Raw genomic sequence first — 23,760 nt, forward strand, 5'->3', positions numbered from 1 at the left:
CAGTGGGGGAGAGGATTTCTGGCTTTAGCAAAATAGCGGCATTTGTTTCTTGGGCTGGTGTCCCAATTTCACAAGGACTTTGAGGATTGTTATGAATGTTAATGTTCATGCATATGTATGAATTATTCTTCTCTCGCATGCATGCGTGCAAACCATTTCTTATATTAGAGCCGGGGTCTCAAACTCAAATGACCCTGGGGCCACTGAATGTCCAGTCAGGTCAGGAGGGGGCCATGAAAGTGGAAAACATCTGTTATATTATATTATACCACAATATTCCATCATAATATTGCAATAATAATAATTTCTTTCAATATTTAACAGTATTTCAAAATAAAAGCGTTTATTTTGGAAAGGATCGATAAAAAGTTCACATTTATGTTGCACAATGGATCTGTAAATTTAAAAAGACATCCAAAAATACTTCATTATAACTTGTCATTAAGTGGCGGGCCAAATGATACCAAACGGAGGGCCAAATTTGGCCCCCAGGCCACAAGTTTGAAACCTCTGTATTAAACAGCGGGTTATGCAAATGTAAAATATATAAAAACAGGTACATTTAAATCCTGATTATATCACATGAAATTCCAAATATTAAACAGCCCTTTATTTTGATCAGGTTCATGACTCTACAGAAACAAAATGATCAAGACATTGAGGACAAAATGATCGGGAGAAAACGAGGATACACTGAGCTTTAAGTTAATCGTTAGAAAGACGAGACACCACGCGGAATCTGAGTTACAAACAAACCTATGTTGTTCATCCTTTCCACAGCACGTGTCAATCACGTACTAGTGAAACACAATACAACCAGTATGATCTGTATATAAGAAGCACTTGTATGAATCTGCTCTGAAGTAACCTTTGAGTAGAAAAGTATTTTTTTATGATAAGGCTTCCTTTATTTCAAACCTGTCTACTTAATCTTGGGACCTCTTTTGCTAAACTAGATGAAAACGTTAGTAAGATTAATAATAACTTACATTATTTAGCATTAAAAGCTTAGCCGTAGTCTTCAAGAGACAATGGAACAGGCAGTCAAAATATGGAAGAAGGAAACAGACACGATAATAAACACATACAGTACAAAGATTGTGGTCATATGCACAGAAACTTACACATCAGACACACACACACACACACACACACACACACACACGCACACACACAAACAAGCATTCTTTGGAGAGCTGGTGTCATATTTTTCTCTTGCCTTTAGTGTGTGTCAGTGCCGTGCTGAGTGGTGAACTCCTGGAAATCCTCAGGGATGGTGTCTGTGAAAATGAGAAGTCAGTTTTCATGAGACACGCTCGCTATCTCAAAGCAGGTGAGGGCAAACAGCTGCAGTCTTGTTTATGTGAGACACACTGAGCCATGCCTGTGTATGTTCATGTGTATGTTCTGCATTATTGACCATAGTGTACCATATAAACATGCTGTCATATGACACATGCTATAATGTGTAGTGTAATATTTCTATTTGGCCAAAAGCTTGAGCATGACGGTGCTACATGAAGTATGAAAGCATCACCAAAGAGTGGACGTTCATGGCTTGAGATCAGCAAGATAACATGTGTGCTTTGTTTTTTGAGTGACAAAAAAACGTAAATGGCTCAATGTTTTTGATGAAGCGAGTCCTTACCATTGCAGCGGTATTTCAAATTGGACCAGATGATGTTCTCCTGAGAGAAACAGAACACGCCCAGTCGTCCTCCTCGCATGGTCGTGTCAATCGTCACTCCAGAGTCTGCAACCAGCTCAGTTCCCTCGTAAAACCGTGCTCTAAATAGGGGGACAAGGGGGCATTATACTTATTATTCAAAATTCAAATAACTCTCCATGTGTGACAAATGTGAACTGTTAATCTTAGCATAAAGAATGAGGTTAACCCTTAGAACACAGAGCCTTTTGGCTGCTTTTCTATGTTAAAACGTACAGTACAGGATACAGAGGCCATAAGAATGTGCAATATAGAGCATCTCATATTCTTTTTTTTCATTTTCACCAACTGTATAAACACACCTGAGCAAAAAGCTCGGATTGAATTTGTGAAATTTGGAAATACGTCACCGTTCGAAGTTCACAAAGTTGACTTGACTTGTTTTTATCGTCTATTTTGTGACTTCTGCACAATTATTGCTACTACAAGACACAACCTCCTTGGGTGGAGGATATATGAGACATGTGTCCTCAGTCTTTGTGTCATTACTGTCAATGACATCTTTGAACAGAGCCATGTTCTTCTATTTCTAGACTTGTGCTAAATGAAGTTAATCCACTGTTGTAGTTTAATTAAACACAGACAGATATGAGAGTGTTTTTGTCTTACCTGATATATCCGACCTGTGGGCGGTGTTGCAGGTACCAGCGGTAGGACACCTTGTCTTTCCAGCCGACATTTCTCGGGTCCTTCCACAGCAGACGCACCTGGTCATTGGTGTCTCCCGTGTGCCACAGTGCATTTCTTAAGTGCTCGCCGGGGCCTGATGTGGATTTCACAGCCTGGTGAACAGACAGAGGTGTGGGGAGGCGGCACAGGCAGGAGAAATTAGGGAAGTATTAATACAAATATGAACAAGTTTGAATCTGCAGCTGGGCTTTTGTGACATCTGTGGCGTGTGCGTTCACCTTAAGCTGGATGCCGGGCTCAGCCACAGCTCTGAAAGGTGTCGCCTGCCAGTAAGTCTGTTCAGTCTGCTTCCACATCACCACATAGAAGGAGGATGAATCCTGGTAGCCAAAGATGAAGCCGGCATAGTCGTCGTCAGTCACTGTGTTCACGTGAAACGTCCCCTCGAAGTCCACTCCACTGAAAGCAGTGTAACCTGATGAGAGACGGTGTCATTAGCATGGTGTGTGTCTTCAGGCTGAGATATGTGATTATTGAATGACTGATATTTGACTGAAGAGAGAACAGAAAGACATATTACCAACAGCAAGTCCTGGATCACTGTTCATGGTCTGAACAATTTCCATTCCCTGAGTGCGTAAGATGGAGAAAGCTTGCACATGAATGCCTTTATTTGTTGAAATCTATTACAAATCTATATATACATAGAGACAATTGGATGTAGGCTTACAGTTTAATGGCTGACATGGAATATAATGAATAGCCACCAGGGGGCGACCATTTGAATGAGAGTCAATGGTAAAATGAGCCTTTGTCTCACTTGATTTATAATATCAGTAAACATTTTCCTGAGGAGTAAATGGTCTCAATCGCTCGTTTCGGGTCCTCTTCATCTGAAGATGACGTCAACTGTGTAAATGATGTTCCCATTTAAGGAAAATAGATGATAATGCATAATACATATGAGTGGACGCCAGTGTTATTGTCAGTTGGTGTTGTCACATAAGTTCCTAGATCAGGGATCTGCAACCTCTGGAATCCAAAGAACCCTATATGTGTATATATATATATATATATATATATATATATATATATATATATATATATATATATATATATATATATATGTATATATATATACATATATATGTATATATATGTATATATATACATATATGTATATATATGTAGATATGAGAATATAGACATATATATGTAGATATGAGAATCTATATCTATATACAGTATGTAGATATGAGATCTTTAAAATAACTGTAGTTTGTTGTATTTATGACTACAAAAAGAAAAATAAACCACAGAACTTTGTAGATCTTTGAGAAAAGCTGTATTTGTGTGTGTGTAGTATATGGATGCAAAGATGCACAGAAAAAGGACAAATATGCCCTTCTTTCATGACTTCATAGACAGACTGTGACACATCCTATGTCCTTGATCTCTAAATAAGACGTGTCCACTTTGAAAGAAAATATTTCAATAAAACAAACATCCCTCTATTACTCTTAACTCTAGAGCCTCAGGTTGCAGACCCCTGTCCTAGATGCAGGTTCTGACTCTTACAGATGATATTCTTACTGACTTCTACTCGGTTTCACCAACATCTCACCTGGTTTAAAACAACCCAGTTGGGGTCGATTTGCGCGTCACCCTCGGGGTCCAGCACCACCGTCTGATAGGCTCTGAAGTCAGTCAGGGTGACCTCAGCATTCTCGGGACAGTTGTCAATCCTGTCAATCACTTTGTCCTGGTCAAAGTCCGACTCGCACACATCTCCAACACCATCGTCTATGAGACAAGACGGGATTATTAGAACTGTCACTCAAAAAGCAAAAGAGATGAAACGTCATTGTTTTATGATCAAGCTACAAGAACATCCCTTTTCTCACATTGTCAGTATCAATCTATTTTAGACGGCCTTCACCAAAAAAAGTAGACTGAACTTAAATGAACTTAAATTGACTGCAGTGCCTCTAAAACACCCCAAATATTCCTCTGAAGTTCAGACACTATATCTCTGAGGTTAAAGCTGTGTGTTTGACAGAAGGTTTCACTGTGTGTTCCGTTTGTTCCATTTTCGTAGACTTGTACTGAAACTTGTTCTGGTCTCTGTCCTGCTGTGATCGTGTGGTCACTCACAAATCACAGCACAGTGATTTCACATGACAATGTGATAGCATGGAACAACTATCGGACGTGTGTGGGACATGAGGGAGGATGGATTTTGACATTATAATATGGTATTTAACAATTTTGGTTCTTAAACTCTTTCATGTCGAGGTATTTCATGAGTCATTTCTTCATTTACTTCTTCTTCTTTTTTTAATTAATAGATTAAAAGCACTTTAAAACAACCACAGTGGACCAAAGTGCTGTACAGAGTAATAAATAAAATACAGAGTAGATAAAGACGTAAAAAAACATGTAAAAGGTGAATAAAATAAATTGAAAGACAAAATAAAGCATTCTGTGAAATGCTACCACAAATATTGTTATTTTTTTCCCCAAAAGTTGGGCCTTTTTTTTCGGCCCCTTGCTGACCAGACTAGACACTCCGTGGCCCCCAGGTCATTTGAGTTTTAGACCAAGCCATAACTTGGTTGTTACTCTGAGAATAACATGGAATTATTGCAATATTATCTCGAGTATTAATGACTTTCCTTTCTGACGTGTGTGTGTGATCGTGCTGAGACTCACCGTTGTCGTCAATCTGGTCGGGGTTTGGCACCAGCCGACAGTTGTCCGGCCCAGGTAGAATAATGTCAGGGATTCCATCGTTGTCGTCGTCATCATCACACTCGTCACCCAGCCCGTCTTTGTCTGTATCCAGCTGGGAGCTATTGATCACGAACGGGCAATTGTCCTTGGTATCCTGGTGACCGTCACCATCACTGCAGGGGAAGAGACATAATTAAATGATGTAAATAAAGGTTGTAGTACTAGCAGTAATGTAGTGGAGATTGTGACTGTAGCAATTTGATAATATCAATAACTGTGATTTTATTTTATCCCTTAACCAAAATGGACTGAAAAAGTCTCTATTTTGTGACTTCTGCACAATTATTGCTACTTTAATATCACTACTAAAAATGCGACATAGAATAAATCCTAATTTTGACTCAACAACACATAAAAAGATGGAAAATAAGCCTAAGGGTTAACAGCCACATTTGGCTGATCCTGCTAATAATAAAATAAATCAAATCAAACCAAGCAGAAAATAAAGATGTCCCTACTCAGTCTTCACTGAGATAGTGCTGTAATAAAATAAAATTAAAATAAAATAAAATAAAATGCTGGGCAAAAATTAAGAGAGACTCTCAAAAGAGGATAAATGTCTTTTCAAAACCCTGGATTGCAGATTAAACTGATAAACCGAACTTCCAATACATTCTGACAAACTGGCAACATTTGGCTCTTTCTGTTCATGATGATACAATTATTTTAAAATACGTCTAAAATCATAATGACAGTATTTTTACCTGTCCTGGTTTGTGTCGCAGGAGTCTCCGACCAGGTCGTTATCTATATCAGACTGAAACAAGAGCACAGAGTTAACTTAGATAACATAGACCATCCATCCATCCATCTGGCTCTGACTGACCTGGTTAGGGTTGGGGATGTCAGGGCAGCTGTCGCATGCGTCTCCCACTCCGTCTCCATCTCGGTCCAGCTGGTCTCTGTTCTTGACACGCTGGCAGTTGTCCAGGAAGTTTTTCAGGCCTGCATCACCAGTCACAGCACAGTTATTGTCATTTAGCAGTCAGGCCACTTCTGTTCCTCGTTTGCAGCCGTAAATTAAGATTACTGTCATGTATACAATTACATTAAAGTGCAGATTATTTACTGCAGCAGAATACAAACTGTTTGTTATTCTAGAATTGGATTCTCTCTGTTGTGTTTAGTGCAGCAACATTTTAAATAAACAATAGGTGGCTCAAGAGACTATTAATAATTCTTTAATAATCAAAAGCCCAATTCAAGCCATTTTTTCTAAATTCAGCTTCACATTGGTTTTTGTTTTTTTTACCTATTTGATATTTAACTGAAGTTGAAGACATTGTGGTATTTTTTCAGGGTGTTGGCATTTTATGGATGATGAAAACACAGGTGAATCACAGGTGATGTGGCTTATTTGTTGTGTACCATAGTTTTTTTGTTGTTTTTGTGTTGATTTCACCCGCCAATGGACTGCAGAAGTGAAGTAGCTATGATCTCAGTCATAATCTGGTAGAGTGCATCAAATGTTAACAATTAATAAATAAAATGAAATGAATATAAAATATAAAAGAGTATTCTGAATGAAGTGAATTCCTAGTCAAGTACTTGATAAATCCACACTGACCTGTCCATGAGTGTATTTAAATTTGATCAGTGACCAATATGGACAATTTTAGATATTATGTGTCCACAATGTTGTTTTTAGTTTCACCACTAGGTTGCACTGTTGCATTTCCTATGGAGGTGAACAGCAGCTTGTGTGTGTGTGGGGGGGGGATTTTTGTTCATGGCAGGGAGGAGCATTAAAGGTCAAGCAGTGGGGATGGGGTGGAGGAAAAACTATCTTCTCCCCTGTGAGGATTTTGTGAGGTGTAATCATGCTGGTGACTGATCAAAGCTCATGTTCGCTGTGAGGCTGGACTGCGATTGGATTTTACTTTTTTTTTTTCTTTTTTGCTGCTTCTCATGTCTGACAGCTGACATATAAAAGCACCCACACTACTAGACAGTGATTAATGCATACAACATAGTTTTTAAAGACACATGCAAAACATCCAAAATCTCTATGCATGGAGAGACCTGAGTAATAAGTTGTAACAGTGAGTGCCTCCTGCGATGCTGCTTATATAACAAGAGCAGTATCAGTATTAGTCATGTAAATTTCTTTGCCGTACCATCTCCATCCATATCATCATCACAGGCGTCCCCTTTGCCGTCGCTGTCAGTGTCCCTCTGGTCAGGGTTGTCCACAATACGACAGTTGTCACAGGCGTCGCCGTGACTGTCCTTATCACTATTCCTCTGGTCCAAGTTGGGCTTTAACCAGCAGTTGTCCTGAGACAGACAGAGACACACACTTCATTAATGAAATGACCCTAACCCTAACCCAATGACCATAGAATATACAATTGTTTTCCTCTTCTTTCTTTTTTTTTGAAAGTATACTGATTCATTTGGTTTCAATAACTCTGTCAAAAGGACAAGAATTGGCTGCAGGGTTTTGTTAATCTTTGCTCTAAAATGATTGGCCAAACATCTCTCATGCATCTTTAATCTGATCGAGGCATAATGATTGTTGACGATCCCAGTCATGTTTTTATGAAGAGTTTCAGCTGTTATCATCTGAAATGAACTTTAAACTGCCTATATGTACATCTCTCTCTCTCTCTCTCTCTCTCTCTCATATATATATATATATATATATATATACTTTATATATATGTATAAAGTCTTCTGTCTGTCTGTCTGTCTATATATATATACATACACATATATACATATATATATATGTATGTAGATACAAAGCAAACAGGAATAATTTTGAGTTTGAACAAGAAGCTATTAGACTGTTGAACAGTAACAGTTCAACTTGCCCTTTAACCTTAATCAAGGATGTCAGAATTGTTAGACTTGTATGTGGATTTGTTTATTTACTTACCTGTATTGTCTTTTGCTTGTCTAATAGATAGATTTTTTTTTAATTTAAATTAATTTAATTGAAGTGAATTCAGTTTTATTTGTATCGCGCCGAATCCCAACATACATTATCCCAAGGCACTGTATGTAATCAGGCAAAAACCTTGACAACATGATAGAGAGCAGAGAAACCCAACAGTTCACACACTGAGCAAGCACTCTAGGCATCAGTGGAGAGGAAAACAATTCTCTGACAGAACTAGACTCATACATGTGCGGCCATCTGCCTCGGCCGGTTGGGGTGAAAGGAAAAATGGGGGACGAGAAAGTGATAGAGAGTGAGGTAGGGACAGAATGAGTTGAGCATGTGTAAAGCATGTGCCTTTAGGTACATCCAAGCTAAAAACAGATATGACAGTTGACTATTTTACAGCATAAACATCTACTTCAAGTCTGTGTGAGGAAAAATCACTGATCTGTTTTGTTTATTCAAGTAAAAATAGGTTTTGTTTTCTCCTCTCTTTATTTTTTTACGATTCATGTGTGTGAAATCTGTAAAGACAGGGCGTGTTCTAGTGATATCTAGTGTCTTTTCAGACTGACTTTAGTTACTGACAAAGAAAGAAAGTGCAAGAGAGAGCTGGGGAGCATGACGTCATTGTTTTCCTCAAGTAGTGTATTCGTGTCTCTGTGTGGATGGAAAGCCTCTCCGACAAAAAAAGTATACGTGTTCACCCCCTTTCTGTGTGGACGGGCACTTAAAGCTCTTTGGAATGTTGTTTTGAAAAGTGCTTTATAAATGAAGTAGAGAAATAGGGAGCATATTGATGCCACTCCCATGGAAGCATACAGCTCCAATCTGCTGACGTATATTTGTTCAAACATCGCCACTGACCTGTTCATTTGGAATACCATCACCATCTGCATCATCATCACAGGCATCTCCATAGCTGTCCCTGTCAGCATCCTCTTGACCAGAGTTAGGAACGTAAATGCAATTGTCCTGTGAGGAGAGTATAAAAAATGAAGAGGAAGGCCCATCTATCATGAAAAAAAACAAAAACTGGCTGACAACAGTACTTTACCTTTTTGCAGCTTGCTTCCTTGCATTTGAGTTTGTCATCTGGGTATCCATCAATGTCAGTATCCTTCCCACACAGGTACCCGTTACCTGCCCAGCCAATTCCACACTGACAAGACAAATGAAACAGACATCCAGTGTATGGTTTTATAGAGTATGCAGCTTATTGAGGTGTGTAAGTGTATGAAAGCCCTATACCTGACATGAGATTGACCCATCTCTTTCCATATGACACTGGGCATTGGCATCACAGGGGTTGGTCAGGCTGTTGCCACAGCTCATCTCCGGCTTACAGCCTTTCACCTGATCTCCTGTGAAACCTGTCTTACAGGTGCCACAGTGATAGGAGCCCTGTGCGGGAGTCAGGACAAGCCATGTCAGAGTTAGGAAAAAGTCACACAAAAGAAATGAATGTTATGTCTGAGTCTCGCAGAACTCTTACCATGGAGTTGTGGCAGATTGAGTTTGCAGTGCAGCCTCCATTGTTGGGTCGTTTGCATTCGTCAATGTCGTCGCAGACCTGAATTGTGGAATATGAGTACAATATAACTGTGTAAAGGTTTGTATTCATGACAGTTTACCTCCTTTATTGTCTCCATATGTCAGGGTTGGAATAATTAAATGCACCCCTGATGGGGCTCTTTTGTATTTGGCTACACTAAAGTACTTTGTACATATGGGGTGTTATAAAGTTGCATTTAAGAGGTAGCAAAACCTAATTGACATTGTACTTTTCAACTACCTGGTCCATAATAATTAATTAGGCTTCATATTACAGCCCCCATGTCTACTTTGCAGTTACTTTAAACGGAGTTATTAAGGGATCATTTTATTTTATAATCCACTTTTACATTTTCATGAGGTTTCTTTCACATTTTTTCATTAGCTCTGGTTTGATGGTCGTGTACTTTCTTCTAACAAGGCATCATTTTTTGGTAACATTGATGCCGACACATGCGGCACCAAATATAAGGCATTTAATATCTGCAGATATTTAGTCATGAATTATTTATTTTTACAGCTGACTATTACACACTGTCAGGCCTTGCTCTATCTACACTATGTTTTAAAATATGTTTACTAATTTACCCTTCATTTGAATGTTTGATCTTTGTTAGACAGAATAATTTAGGTGCAGTGTTCAACATTTGAAGACTGCTTTCACATTAAGCAGCTGAAAGGAAAAAGCTTTTGTGAATTTCCACATTTGCCCCCTCTTACTAAGTAATATATTAAACAAAAAGTGCATATTTGCCCTGGTATAAACCTGGTTTACAACTCCCACAATCTAGGTCGTTTTTATCTTGGTGCACTGATAGCTGAACATAAGTAAATTTAATTTAAGTTATACAAATACTTCCTAATTTGAGCATCATTGAATCCACATTGCAATTACGTTCGCTTACACAATGATATTTCATGGTATCTTTGAAATATGCTGTAGTTTGTATGCATCATTTTCCCCTCATATTTGAACCCTTCTTTTACCTGTTTGTTGGTCTGAGCAAACAAGACTCCCACACCCTCTATTGGCAGACCGGTGTAGCCCAGCGGACAGGCCTCACAGCGGTAGCCCGGGGCAGTGTTCACACACTTCACTCCGGGAAAGCAGGGGTTAAACTGGCACTGTGGGATGGAGGATATGAGCACTGTTGAAGCTGCAAAATGAACGCGGTTGCCCCAGGGCTGCTACCCCAAGGCTTTCAGCGTTTGATGACACTTTTGCTCATGCAAAAAAAAAAAAAGAAAAAGAAAATGCTAAGGGGTCCATTCCTTACCTAAATAGGTCAGAGCAAACGTGAAAGGACACACTCAAGCAAACACATGCACACACTTGTACTTCTCTCTCTGCGAGGCCGCTAATCTGCAGTAATTCCTTTAACCTTTTACAACATTACCACCAAACTTTTACCTTTACCTGCAGCATAGATCCCCAAACCCCAGACGTCAAGTCTGTACAGTGTGGTTGGATCCTGTGTGCCATCATCCCACTGTCATGTTCTTTGTCTTTGTTTGTGAACTGCATCACAGTCCCCCTGAGACCTGGACAGGCTCAGTTCTGAATCTATTTGAGTCATTTGAAGTTCTAGACATCCATGTGGAGGGAAAACCTCACCGGACCATCATTCTGAGGCTCGTTGTGATGCCCACAGCAAGACCGTTTAAAATGGGGGCAGCATGTCGACGCATATCATGCGAGCACAGCATTCCCGGGTGAAATCCATGTGATGAATCTTATTTCACCCTCTCTCCCATCTCAGGTCTCGTCACCTTTCTGATTTTATAAGAAGTCTAAAAAAATATTTTCATTTAAAATAAACGCAGTTGAAGGCCCAGTTTTCTGGTTCCCCTGACAACATTTTTACGTGTGAAAATGTCGTCCAAAAAAGCAACAGCCTCGGGCAGAAACTTCCCTCATGGGGGTTGAAACAGATTTTTCCAGTTGGATTAGGAAACACACACTGAGCGTTACCTCGTCTACATCATCACAGTTGAAACCGTCCCCGGTGTAACCATCAGGACAGGGTCTGCACTCAACACCATCTGCTGTCTCCAAACACATATCGTCACGGAAGCAGACGCCTGGGACACACCTTGGCTTCACCACCTCAGTTCCACCTAAGCCTTTAAACCCAACATAAGAAAATTATTAAAAAAAAAAGGCATAAGCATCATAATTTACTGGTGAGAGACTCGGGTCTTAATGGAGACGATCTTACCGCAGGCCTGACACTCTGAGATGGTGTTTCTGAGAAATGAGGTCTCCTTCACCTACAAAAGTTCAAACATAAACATGTTTATATGCCATCAGGCGAGCTGTCAAGGAGGTCAGGGGTGATGGAGCAGGGACTGAGTGGCCTCAGTGGGACTGTTAGAGGTATTCACCTGCTGAATGAGGACATCTTTCAGCTCATTTATCACCTTCGTTAACTCCAGCATTTGATTTGACAGCTGCTTCGTGTTGACGCCTAAGAGAAAGGGACTGTTAATTTGTTTGACTGAAGCAGAGGAGCTGCCTCTCGTGTCATTTACAATTTTTTTTTTCCACCCGCACTGTGGTTGTTTACTTTCACAGAGGGAATCTTACCCAGAGTTTGAACAGAGTCTCTCTGTTGGAAATGACAGTCTTGTAATGAAGCAACGTTCTCAAAGGTGTCTCCAACCACCAGCTTCAGCTCGTCTAAGCTCTCCTGTTGGAATAGAATAAGTCAATATGAACAACTAAGACATCTCCAGATCTGCACACTAACTCAATATTGTCTGCAAATATTGCAAAAATCATTCCCCCATTGAGCAATGTGAATCTCCACTTCTCGAGAAAATATTTGGACATTAAAAAACAAGCTATTAGGTTTTCAAAATCATGTCTGTAAGACATGAAGTAAAAAGGGAAAAGGAATGAATGGCTGCTAACAGTGATGATTATCATCCTCACCCATTAAAAAGCAAGCAGAGAACTCAGGAACAGAGGAATCAAAGATTAACATTGGCCTTGGTCAAATAATATTATATTTTTATATTTTTAAGGCAAGTCACATGCTTGCAATTAATAGTAAGTAAAAATAAACTTGACTTAAAGCTCCAGTGTGTAACTTTTGTCACTGCCAGCCTCATCAAAAACAAAACTCTGCTCTAATCAGCATTGTGTGAACTAATTTAGAATAGAATATTACTATGAACTACAGGTTTAAAAATACCCAACTTCAAACTGCTAGTAGAAATGATGACTTGTGTTTTAAAGGCAGCAGATGAACTTTTGTTGCTTAGTTTAACCTCCTTGAAATGTGTCACAGTGTGATGGCTCACCTGGTCTCTGGCTTGCATGGTCTTTAGTTCCACCATACCATAGCCTGGGGGCAAACCCTGGAAGGCAGCAGGTAGATCCCTGACGGTCTCCACCAGCCTGCAGTCCAGATGCAGCTCCACCCCTCCTGGCCCCTGCTGCTGCAGCCCTCTCAGGTGGAACAACAGCCTGTGTTTTTGACCGTCTGCCAGCACCAGGTTGTTGAAGGTTACCGAGCTCATCCTCTTGTCAGTGCGTAGATAGCGCAACACGGCTATGAGGAGACAGAGCAGAGAATGTGGAGGCAGTGAGAGCAAAGAACAGACAAGAAGAAGAAGAAGAAGAAAGATTGTAATACATTTAAATTAAGGTTAAGCACTTAGTCACTGTGTTCATTTACGACAATGCTAACATACCAATTATTAATTGTAATTTTTTAAACCATCTTAGGTATTTTAACTTATAAGCAACCACAAGGTTGAATGTCAATTTATTTAAAATTGAATAGTTCAGATAAAAAAGTTCCAGAATGACTCGGCTCAGCTCGACTTCTACTATTTACTATAGTTCCTCCTCAACGTGGGCGGAGTCATCACAGCACGGCTGCATGAAACTGCCATGACCAGAGAGCAGACGCTGTCTGACACAGTCACTGAACTGAAATATGACAGAAGAGGTTGTGACGCGGCTCACGATTGCCAGCTTTTGGCAGCAAAGTTGCTAAATACACCACACTCCACTGTTAAATCTTGAGATTTTAGACATTTCCTTGCTGAATTAACGCATGTTTTCCAGGATTTCAGTCTTTTTAACTGATCTACAATTTGGCATTGTTCCGTTTGAGTCTTGTCTCGTCAGATCTCGAATTCATGACTCTTCCAGTGGCCGGCAGTCACATTTTAGTATCGCCTCAGCTCGTTTGGAACATCGCCAGAGCAGATACTAAAAAAAGTACCAGATACTATCACTAATGGAAAACCCCCCCCCAAAAAAACAAGTAGCGTCAAGCCATCCCGGGCCGAGTCGTGCTGCAACTGTGTAGTGGAAAAGCGCCATTATTTTTATTTGTGAGATTACTGTAAGTGATGGTGCTAATTACAGAAATAGTTTTTAAAGGTCCAGTGTCCAGATCGAAGCAAAATTGTTTCCATTTTCCAGAAATGGAATAAAAATAATCACAAGCACATGTCTGTATGAATTGTTGTTTTCATTACCCCACAATGAGACCTTTATATTTACACCAAATGGTGGATCTTCTCTATGGAGGAGATTCGGACCACCATGTTTTTAATAGATAAACACCTTTTGAGTTTCCATGATACAATATGTTCTATTATGCGTGATCACAAAGGAGAAGTATGAGCAGAAAAATAGGTTCAATGGTCAATGACCTCACGATTTTAGAGATCAGTGCATGTTTTAAATGTGTTCTCTCAGTCTCTCTCACCTCTGTTGAGCTTCCCCATCACGGTGAACTCAAAGTACTTGCTGTTGTCCCTCGGGTTGAACAGGCCAAACACAGTGGTTCCAGACTTGGGCTGCATCTTGAAGGAGGCCAGTATGAAGGCCTCATTCACCCCTTGCTCAACCAGACCCCCCTGCAGCAGGTCTGGCAGGCAGTCAGGTGAGGTGAGCAGATCATAGACTGTTGAGAGGGACGGGAAAGAAGACAAGCTATCAAGCATGGGAGTAATGGATGATGAGATATGAATATTTACAACCTGTAGCTGCACAGCAATCCAGCGTAAAGTAAACACATCCTGAGTCAACAAGGGGATGATGTTGATCTAGTGCTTGTTGCTGTGGCAGTCAGTCAGAACAAACTTGGCAGGAAGAGTCCGTCCTAGAAAATCACAATGAGGTGGATTTCTAAATGTAAACTTTCTTCTCAGACTTCTTTTTTTCCTCTCTCTAAAGAATGGTATTTCTGCTTTTTGTTGTAAGCCTGGCCCTGTTTGAGTGGAAACAATATGTATGAGCTCTCATTGTTCTGGGGGTACGGGTGGAATAGAGACATTCCTACCACTGGCTACTCAGCTGGAGTAAAATACCAAAGAGACCCTCTACAGTTAAGCTTATGTTTGAAGACTTCCTTTTAATATAGAAACTCTGGAGATGGGCAGACCGTGAGAGGATGTGCAGAGAATATCTGGTCCCCCATCTGCACACAGCATGCATACACAAGTAGCCTAAAAGCAGTTTGCAAGGTCCTCTTGTCACAAGGGAACGGAATTGCTCCCAAATGCTCCCACATATTGGCTTTCGTCAGCCAACGTTGCAAAGCAGCATGCTCAGATGAGATCTCTTGTTTTTTCTTTCATCTCTATTCTTTCAGCAAGTTTTAGCATGACATATTTAGATATTTTTAAGTGTAATAAAATGCCAGTGAAAATAACAGCTGACACGGTCACTTTCACCAAAAACTGAAGCTGAGCTGAACCTTTTATCTTTTATTCACGACAGCTACCACCTTGTGAGGAAAGCAGAAAGAGATGGATTCGTTTTTTAACTAACGGCGACTTATGCCTCCATCTTGCTGACTTGAATCCAAAAGCGAGGAAAACGACACAAGAACAAATGGAACACATTGCACTTTTCACAGTTTGAGGGTTAAGCCTGGTTCCCTCCCGCGCTGTAGCCTGTGTGAGCGTCTGTTTGTGTGAGCTGGTGAAGCCAATCCGTACCGCGCTGCAATCATTCCAGACGTCACATGACAAGTTTAAACAGCGTGATGAAAACTGAGCAGATCGTGGAGGAGGAGGAGGAGCAAATAAATAGTATACTACGCTTACTTGATGACCTGATTGAGGCCAAATAAGCATGCATGGGCTTTGTCTCTTTGTCCGGCTATGTCTCGGAGAGACACAAACATGAAGCTGACCAGACCAATCACAGTTGTTGACCTCTGTATGTACTTTCCATGTATTTGGCATGGATGGCATGGAGGGAACAGCACGGGCTACATGTGCACTCGACACCTCGACTCAATTACTTGTAAACTAAGCGTTTACTGCGACATTCACTCAGGAGACACAGCAAAGTGTCCACTAATGAGAAGGTTAGTGTTTCCTCCAGTCACTATATTGATGTGTCCTTGCCCCTCATGTTACTACCCACCACTGTAAATTCAGTCAATATGTTTCCATGCACACTGTAGCTCAACTACACCTGCAGTCCTTGTCCCAATATACAAGCCCTATAGTGGGTTAGAGATTTATTGAATGAAGTGTGTCCACGTTATTCTCTGTGGAAATATGTTAGTATTAGATGATTCCCGGTTTACTTTAGCTGGGGGTTGGTTCATTGTTAACATGTTGAGTGCCATTTTGTGTCTATCCATCCATTTTGTACCGCTTATCTGAGGTCGGGTCACGGGGGCAGCAGCTTGAGCAGAGAAGCCCAGATTTCCCTCTCTCCGGCTCTATTTGGCTCCTGATTACACTATTTTGGGTATGTTAGTCTGATTTCGATAAATACAATTTTCAGTCAGACTAACATGCTGACATGTATTTTAAAAGACCATCATTAGTTTTTGTTGTCACATTAGCAGTTTAAAGTCTTCTAGACAGAGGGCTTTGTGGTCATGGCTGTCCTACACTACAGATCTCGAGTGAGGGCCTCATTTCACCCCCTGATTAACCTCCGATTTCAAGCTTCATAAAACTAACTCTGCTGGAAGCCATAAAGTAATCCAGTCTTGCCCTCTCCTTAACACCGGAATATAAATCTGTTACGGTTATAAATGTCTCTAAAGTGTGCAAATGGTTGGCATTTTCATCCTATTACTTAGCAAACGCTTCACAGTTGAGGGTTAGTGTGTGGAAAGCTTGGATTTATTGTAGATTCCGGTTTGAGATATTATGTCAACCATTACTGGCAATGCAGGGATGACATCATCAGTGAGGTCATGTTTTCAAAATAGCCTTAAAGAAACCAAGCCAATGGGAAGCGGAACCCATTTTATTTCATTTCATGTCATACTGTTTCATTCCAATGATTTTGTGCTCTCCGTTGCATTTTATTAGAGTTCTGCTTTTTGGGGTTCTCACGATAAGAACTTTTTTGTTGTCGTCAGTAATTGAGAGGAAATGTCTGGCTTTATAGCGGCTAATTGCTCCACTATGCTCACCAGATACAGCATGTTAACCATTTAGTGCTGAGCAGGTCATGCACACTGTGTTTTTTTTTCTTGCCCCAGTGGAAACAGCAGCTGCCTGCTGCAGCTGATCAACAACAGCATGGGAGCTGCGAGAGTGCAGCTTAACAATGAGATAAAACTCAATAGAAAGCCCAAGAGAGCTGTGGATTGAGGTGATAATTCTCTCTGGAGTCATCGAGTGATCGCTTTGTCATGTTGTTACCATGAAAATATAAATCCTAGTTGCTTTAAAGTCTTAAAATCGCGCTCATTTTAAACACCAGTCATGCGGAGACCAAGTCATTTGCAGACAAAATGATGGATGATGAACATCATTAATCTTGGCTGGCTTTATATGAAACATCAGGTAGCTATTGCCAAAAGATTGTAGGGATTAATTGGTGCATGAAAGGCATGTCATCAATCAACGATGGGGGTAAGAAAGCAGCTGATAAACTGTGAACACATATAATATTTCTACAAGTCAGCTCCAGTTTGTGTGTGACCTTGAACAAATATATGTGTGATTGTGAGTCAGAGAGTGAGAGAGAGAAAAGGGAGAAAAGGAGAGAGTGAGACAGACCGTGTATGTGTGTGACTTGAAGTTTAATATTGCACCCAGATCATCTCTGATTATTCCCATGTGCGACCAAGCTTGGACCTTGAATTGAATTAATACAAACCAGAAAGCCGAACCTCCTGAGCTGGAGTATTTGGGCAGATTCAGTTGGATACATGTGAAAAGCAGCGTGACTTCTCTTTCAGTGGAATGATGGTAGAATTCCAGAATCCACTTACTACTTTTGTTTCTTATTTTCCCTGCACTCCCTCTCACAAACAAACATTTTTGGCTCTCAGGAACATTATAGCATTTTATTTGGACCTCAGTGACTATCACTCGTCACGGCTTGTACTTTGTGTTTTTCTGGTCTGCATATCGTATTCTCTTTCACAGAGTCTGTTTTATCCATTATGCATTGGACTCATACGTACTGTGGTAAAATAGACAGTGGTGCTGCTATTAAATCTTTTTTTTTTGACAGACAATGAAAATGGAGTATTGCATCAGAGACAGGATTCAAATGAAATCAGACATATTTCCTGTGTGTGTGTGTGTGTTTGTGTAAAACCAGAAGAATATTAAAAAAAAGCATTGTTTTCTCTTTTTTCCCCCCTCTGCTGGCATTGCCATCAGATATCAACAGTCAAAACTTAATCATTACATTTAAATAATTGATAATTGAAAAAATGAAATGAAATGAAAGCATCTCAAACAACACTTACCTAAAGCCTGGCCATCCACATGTAAGCACAGTTTTAAGAACAGCTGCAAGGCCAGAATTATGGCTGTCCACATTTTGTCCCTTCAACTGCTCCCAGATCAGCAGTTTCTTTCCAGTGACTTCTCTGCAGTTGACACAGTGGCAGTTTCCCGTATGTCTGCGTCTGCTGTGAGTGGTGCGTTTGTGTCTTTGCGTCTTTTTTGAATCAGGAGTCAGGGCTCGACTGTCATGTTCAGGTTTGTGAATGTGTCTGAATTAGAGTGTGAATGTGTAGAGAGGATTGTAGGAGTCTTACTGAGGGAGGAGCATCAGGGCCAGAACCTGCTTTTAAAACCTTCCTCAGATGGCCCCATGCAGGGAAGGAGTGACCAGGAGAAACTCTGTTGCATTGGCTACTGACTGCTGCCAATTCCCACAGGCTTCAACACAAATGTAGTGTACATGAGCGACTCCTAATCCAGTGTGGACTCTCATTTTGGGCTTCAAAAATCATGTTTCCACCCAAACAGGAATCATTTTTAGACTCTTAAATTCTTTGCCAGGGGTGAATTTCTGAAAGTGTCTTGCTCACCTCCAGCTACAAGACTTTTTCACACTGTCTGAGACACTTGGAGATGTGTGCACTTTCCTTCCAGGCATCAGAAGTGACACCTTTCCCATATGCCCTTACATCCTTCCTCCAGCAAAGTCAGGAAATGAGCCTGCGCCTTAACAAGCTGCCTTTACCAGCCAGCAAAGCTTCACACGGGCTGCTGTCTCGGACGGCCTCCAGGTCGTCAGCATGTCTGGCTCCATGAGACTTGCACATTTGCCATACATGAGGTTGTTCAGGTCTTAATGATGTTTGTTTAACTCTTTTTCATGACCTGTTGCATCCTTTTTTTCTAAGCCAATTGAGCCTTTTTCCTGTGGATGAGTATCCACTGAGCAGAAAACAGTACACAATCGATATAGATGAGTAAACTTTAAGAAAAAAAAGGTAAAAAAAAAAGAAGCAAATGGGCCAAAAAAGCAACAAATGAGTCATAGTTTCCACACAGCTACCACAGGTGGTTCCATGTGGTTAGTCTGCACACCAGCTCCTTCCATTTGTTGTGAACTGATATGGACTCCAACAGTTTTATCTGCCATCTGATTGGTTTTCGGAATCAGTTTTTACAGGCGGTTAGGGTTCTGGATCGCAGCGATCCCCAAAGACCTTCTGTGCATGGTCGGCAGCTGTGGCAGAAGACCACATCAGCCCACTGGAGAACCTGGGCTGAGTCACATCACGGTGCGGTCGATGAAGTCAGACAGTGAACGCAGCAGCTGGCTCTGAGATAAAAACCAAACCACAGAAGTGTCTGACACCATCTCCAGACTATTTTTATTCACCATACTGATATGACCGAATCCTGAGACCCTATTAATCTTGTATGTCTTCATACATTTAGCTGGAAGATGACATCATCAGACATCACTGCCGTGACCAGAATAACAACGACTGTAGTATCTTGCCAATGTACCTGAAAACGTGGCTGGCGCTGCACAGAAAGACAGTTTGTGCCGGGAATCATAGTGCTCTTTAAAATCTGTGAGCTCAGAATGAAAATAAGACACTGGCCAAAAACAAGAAAGATTAAATAAACATAAAAGGAAGCCTGCAGTCCCTTAAGAGTGAAAAACTATTTTATTGTAACCAAAGGAAGAAAAAAAAAAAATGGAAAAAGATGTTATTTATTTATACTTGTTCTGATTAAATCCACCCCCAGCGACAAAGCACGTTGGCTTTTTATTGTGAATCCTTTTTCTTCAACTAAAAAGTGGTATTTAATATTCATCATAATCACAGTGGATTACTGTAAGATCATTTATTGAGCACAGTGGCACGATGTGTGTGTGGTTTATTTAAGGACTTTATTGACTGTGTCAGTCAATCAATCAACCTTTTCTGACCCTTCTAAACCATGTTAGCGTCTACATTTACACAAATCTCTCATTTTTCCTCATGCATGTGATTTTTTTTCTGGCGTAATGGGAAATAATGACTGTAAGTAAATACAGTTACTGACTATATTCAAGAAAATAACCACATAAGGCTGCTCTTCACAAGCCATTCAGTCATAAAATGATCTCCATCAGTTCCCTCATGTTTAAGGAATGAACAGAGACTTTTTTTAAAAAAATATGCGCCGCCGCATCCTCGAGCGCTCATTACACTGTGGGATGCAATGTCTTTCAAGTGCTGCACCATCTTACCTGATGGAGGTTACATAACAGCAGCCAGTCAGCAAGTCAGAGAGGATTGTGATCCAACACCTCATTAAATCTGCAGCATCTTTCAAAATATGGTGGAGAGACCCGACTCCAAAACCAATAATAAACTGCCTGAATTTTTTTGCTATTAGACAGACTGTTACTCTGAACCCCAGACAGACGCCTAATAAATGAATACACATCCTGCCGCATATTTAGACGGCAAACTCAAATACCAAAACGGGTATGTCATGGTGGATAAAGCTGTGGAGCGACGGCGGCGTGGAGAGCATGAAAACAAATCATACATGAAATATTATAGATCTAAATTGAATCAGAAAATTCAATTTGTGTTAAAATAGAAAACATCTTATGTATTTAAAATGATGCCTTGAGATCAAACCAGGTTCAGGTTTCATTTTTAGCAGAGTGAATGTGTAACTGTCTTGGTTGTGTATAAAAAGAAGGATTTTTCTGAAAATCCATCCAGTGGGAAATTACAGGAAACAGGTAAAGCCTTGGCTATATTTCTTCACTCCAATTTACTTGACTGAATTACTTCCATATCTCTCTGTGAAATCAATCAAAACTGCCTCCGTTGTGGACAAGGTAACACAAACCTGAATGCCCCTCTTGGAAAAACACAGCTATTACCCTAAAAGACTGATGATAAATGCGTAAGAGCATATTCTCAGAATAGCTTTACTGTGATGGGAGATTGAAAAAAAAAAAAACAACAGCAATGTGGGCTGAGTCTCACTTAAATTTCTCAGTATTATTCAAGGCGACTGAAAAAAAAAGGGCCCCTGCAACACAGCTGCTCCTGCAACTCACTCACACCAGCTCACTCCATCTTAATACATTTCACACTCACACCTACTCATGTCATAGTGCAGACAGCGAGGTGTAAATCATCACTTTCTGTTTTTCACACTAACACCCTCACTGTAACCTTTCACATTTTCTGACCTTTGAACTCATTCCTTGTATTTTTTTCTCCAGCCGCTTTAGCAGGTTGTCTTAGGAGGCGGTGAGGTCCAAAAGTCTAAACAATTACTGGCAGGGAATGCCTTTAAAATGATCTGCAGAGGATGGATAATCCTTAAAGCACTAGTTTTTGTTCTTGTTAACTATAGATAACGCTCAATTTGGCTGCCCTTCACTGTATTAAAACTTTAATTTCTGCGGCAATTCCTGTTCTGTCGCTGTCATAAAGGACGCAGCAGAGTTGGTGGTAGCTACTGCATGCACGCGCTTCTCTTCATTGTTAAGGAGGATAATGCCGTCCTTTTGTGTAGTTTGTGTAGTCATCGTTTCTCCACAAAATCCCCATCCTGGTGGCCAATAAGAGAGTAACAGAGGCTTATAGGGGATCAGTGTAAATGCATGTGTTGTTACTCTATCACTATTATAGTGTTCAATCAGTTTTTAAAATCATTAAAAAATGTGCCGACTGTGGGTTTACTAATCCCCTAAGAATGAACTAATAACTTCAAGTCTAGTGCCGTCATCATGCCAGATTTCGCCGTGGTTCTCAAACTATGGTACGTGTACCACCAGTGGTACGGGAGCTTCCTCTGTTGGTACTTGAAGGAAAATCAGAAATAGTGTTCTTACCGGGGTGTGTGATCGGAGTGGAGCTGAGTGCGTAGAAAATGAAACAAATAACAAGCAAAATTTGAATAATACAGTATGTAATAGATGTAATAATAATCATTACAGTCACCTTATCTCATGCACTGAAGTATATGTGAGGAAGAGGAGGATGATGAGAGAGCAAATGATCTTGTTGGGAATAAATCTGCCTCCAATGCAACTGCATTTTAACCACTGCGCTTATTTTATCTCGTTAATCTAAAAAACGTCCCGCAACTCTACTGGCAAATATAAGCCTGTTTAAAAGTTTAACTCACAAACATGACCAACTAAACAACATGTTTTTTTTTTTGGTGGTCTCCACTCATCTAAACTGCGACTACAACATCCTTTCTTTGTCATGTGTACAATTTGTTCTTGAAGGATTCTCGGTGGCAAAAACATGAATCGAACGATTGCCTCATAACGCGAGGGCAAAAAAAAAACACACCCACGCGGTGGTGACTAGAGTTTGAACAGTGCTGCATTGTGCTCCACTGAGTCTTATTCCAGGTGCTGCCATTAATCCTTCATACTTCTGGCACATTGAGAGCAAGCACGTCTGGGCTTGAAAGGTCCAACATACAGTGGGAAACAGCACACAGTGTGACTATGAGAGCTGTGTCATTCTGTCCAGATCTGTGCTGCTCTAACAGCGAGCAAGACTGACTATAGAGAGCCGACGGAGGAGAGGAGGAGAGGAGGGGAGGAGGAGAGAAGAAGGCACATGGAAGCAATTCAAGCCTTTTCCCGGTGTGTAATCTGGCACCGCGGAAACACATGCATGTGTTTGGGTACATGACAAGGAGAAAACCCTCAACATTCTTGTCCACACACACACACACACACACACACGAGCGGGACTTGTTTTCACTCCGCCTCACCTCCATACTTGTCAGATATGAGACCTCATTGTTGAAATTGCTCCTGTTTTCTGAAGAGTGACAGAATATGAAAAATGCACACATCTCTGCCTCAGAAAGTTTCTGGCACGGCGTTGATTCTACTCAGTGAATGTCAAAATCGCATCAGAGGAGAAAGATTAATTCCGTATTTATTGAAGCAAATGTAAAATATTAACGAGCAATCTCTTTATTATGCATAAAGCTCATAGGGAGCAAACAGAAAAGATCCCCACCTTCGCGCGTGCTTGGCTGGGTGAGCCGCACACAATTATGCGACTGATTTTTCGGCGAGAGTGCGTCATTTGGTTATGTGAAATTATAACCTACTATTCCTCGTTCATGAGGGGAAGTGGGCCACATGTGGTGAAGTGAAGTTACTTGAGACGGTGACCTTGTTTGTATGCTGTGGCACTGACATCATGCCAGCTCCAGTGAATTCCTTTGTTACGTTCAAACCCTTTGAAACTCTACTCTTTATATCCTGTCTAGCACTATAGGAGCAGGGAGATAATGCATTTCCCAGAGAGACAGATGTGCGATCTCCAAAGTTCACTCCAGGAAATGAACACATTTCTCGCACATTCTGTCTCTGCCTCAGTCTCCACCACTTTCGACAGTAACAAAGGGACAAGGCTTGATGACAGGATTTGTATTTTCTTTGGTAACGAGCGAGCGCCCTGAGTTACGCTCA

At 40.7% G+C, this 23,760-nt stretch overlaps 1 protein-coding gene across 1 annotated transcript; it reads right to left on the reverse strand.

Moving 5' to 3' along the window:
- Window positions 1-595: 595 nt before the first annotated feature.
- On the reverse strand, window positions 596-18,583 carry thbs4b (thrombospondin 4b). Its single transcript, XM_044012764.1, has 22 exons — window positions 18,296-18,583; window positions 14,321-14,518; window positions 12,897-13,147; window positions 12,178-12,280; window positions 11,976-12,058; window positions 11,810-11,861; window positions 11,563-11,714; window positions 10,578-10,715; window positions 9,532-9,609; window positions 9,288-9,440; window positions 9,094-9,198; window positions 8,904-9,011; window positions 7,267-7,426; window positions 5,976-6,094; window positions 5,854-5,906; window positions 5,069-5,262; window positions 3,981-4,159; window positions 2,937-2,985; window positions 2,635-2,831; window positions 2,336-2,508; window positions 1,649-1,788; window positions 596-1,280 (listed from the first exon to the last, which is right to left on the reverse strand). The coding sequence occupies exons 1-22, from the start codon at window positions 18,366-18,368 to the stop codon at window positions 1,222-1,224; spliced, it is 2,817 nt and encodes a 938-aa protein (XP_043868699.1). The 5' UTR covers window positions 18,369-18,583; the 3' UTR covers window positions 596-1,221.
- Between the last annotated feature and the right edge of the window lie 5,177 nt (window positions 18,584-23,760).

The sequence above is a fragment of the Solea senegalensis genome, linkage group LG21 (genome assembly GCF_019176455.1).
Source record: "Solea senegalensis isolate Sse05_10M linkage group LG21, IFAPA_SoseM_1, whole genome shotgun sequence".
Taxonomy (NCBI): Eukaryota; Metazoa; Chordata; class Actinopteri; order Pleuronectiformes; family Soleidae; genus Solea; species Solea senegalensis.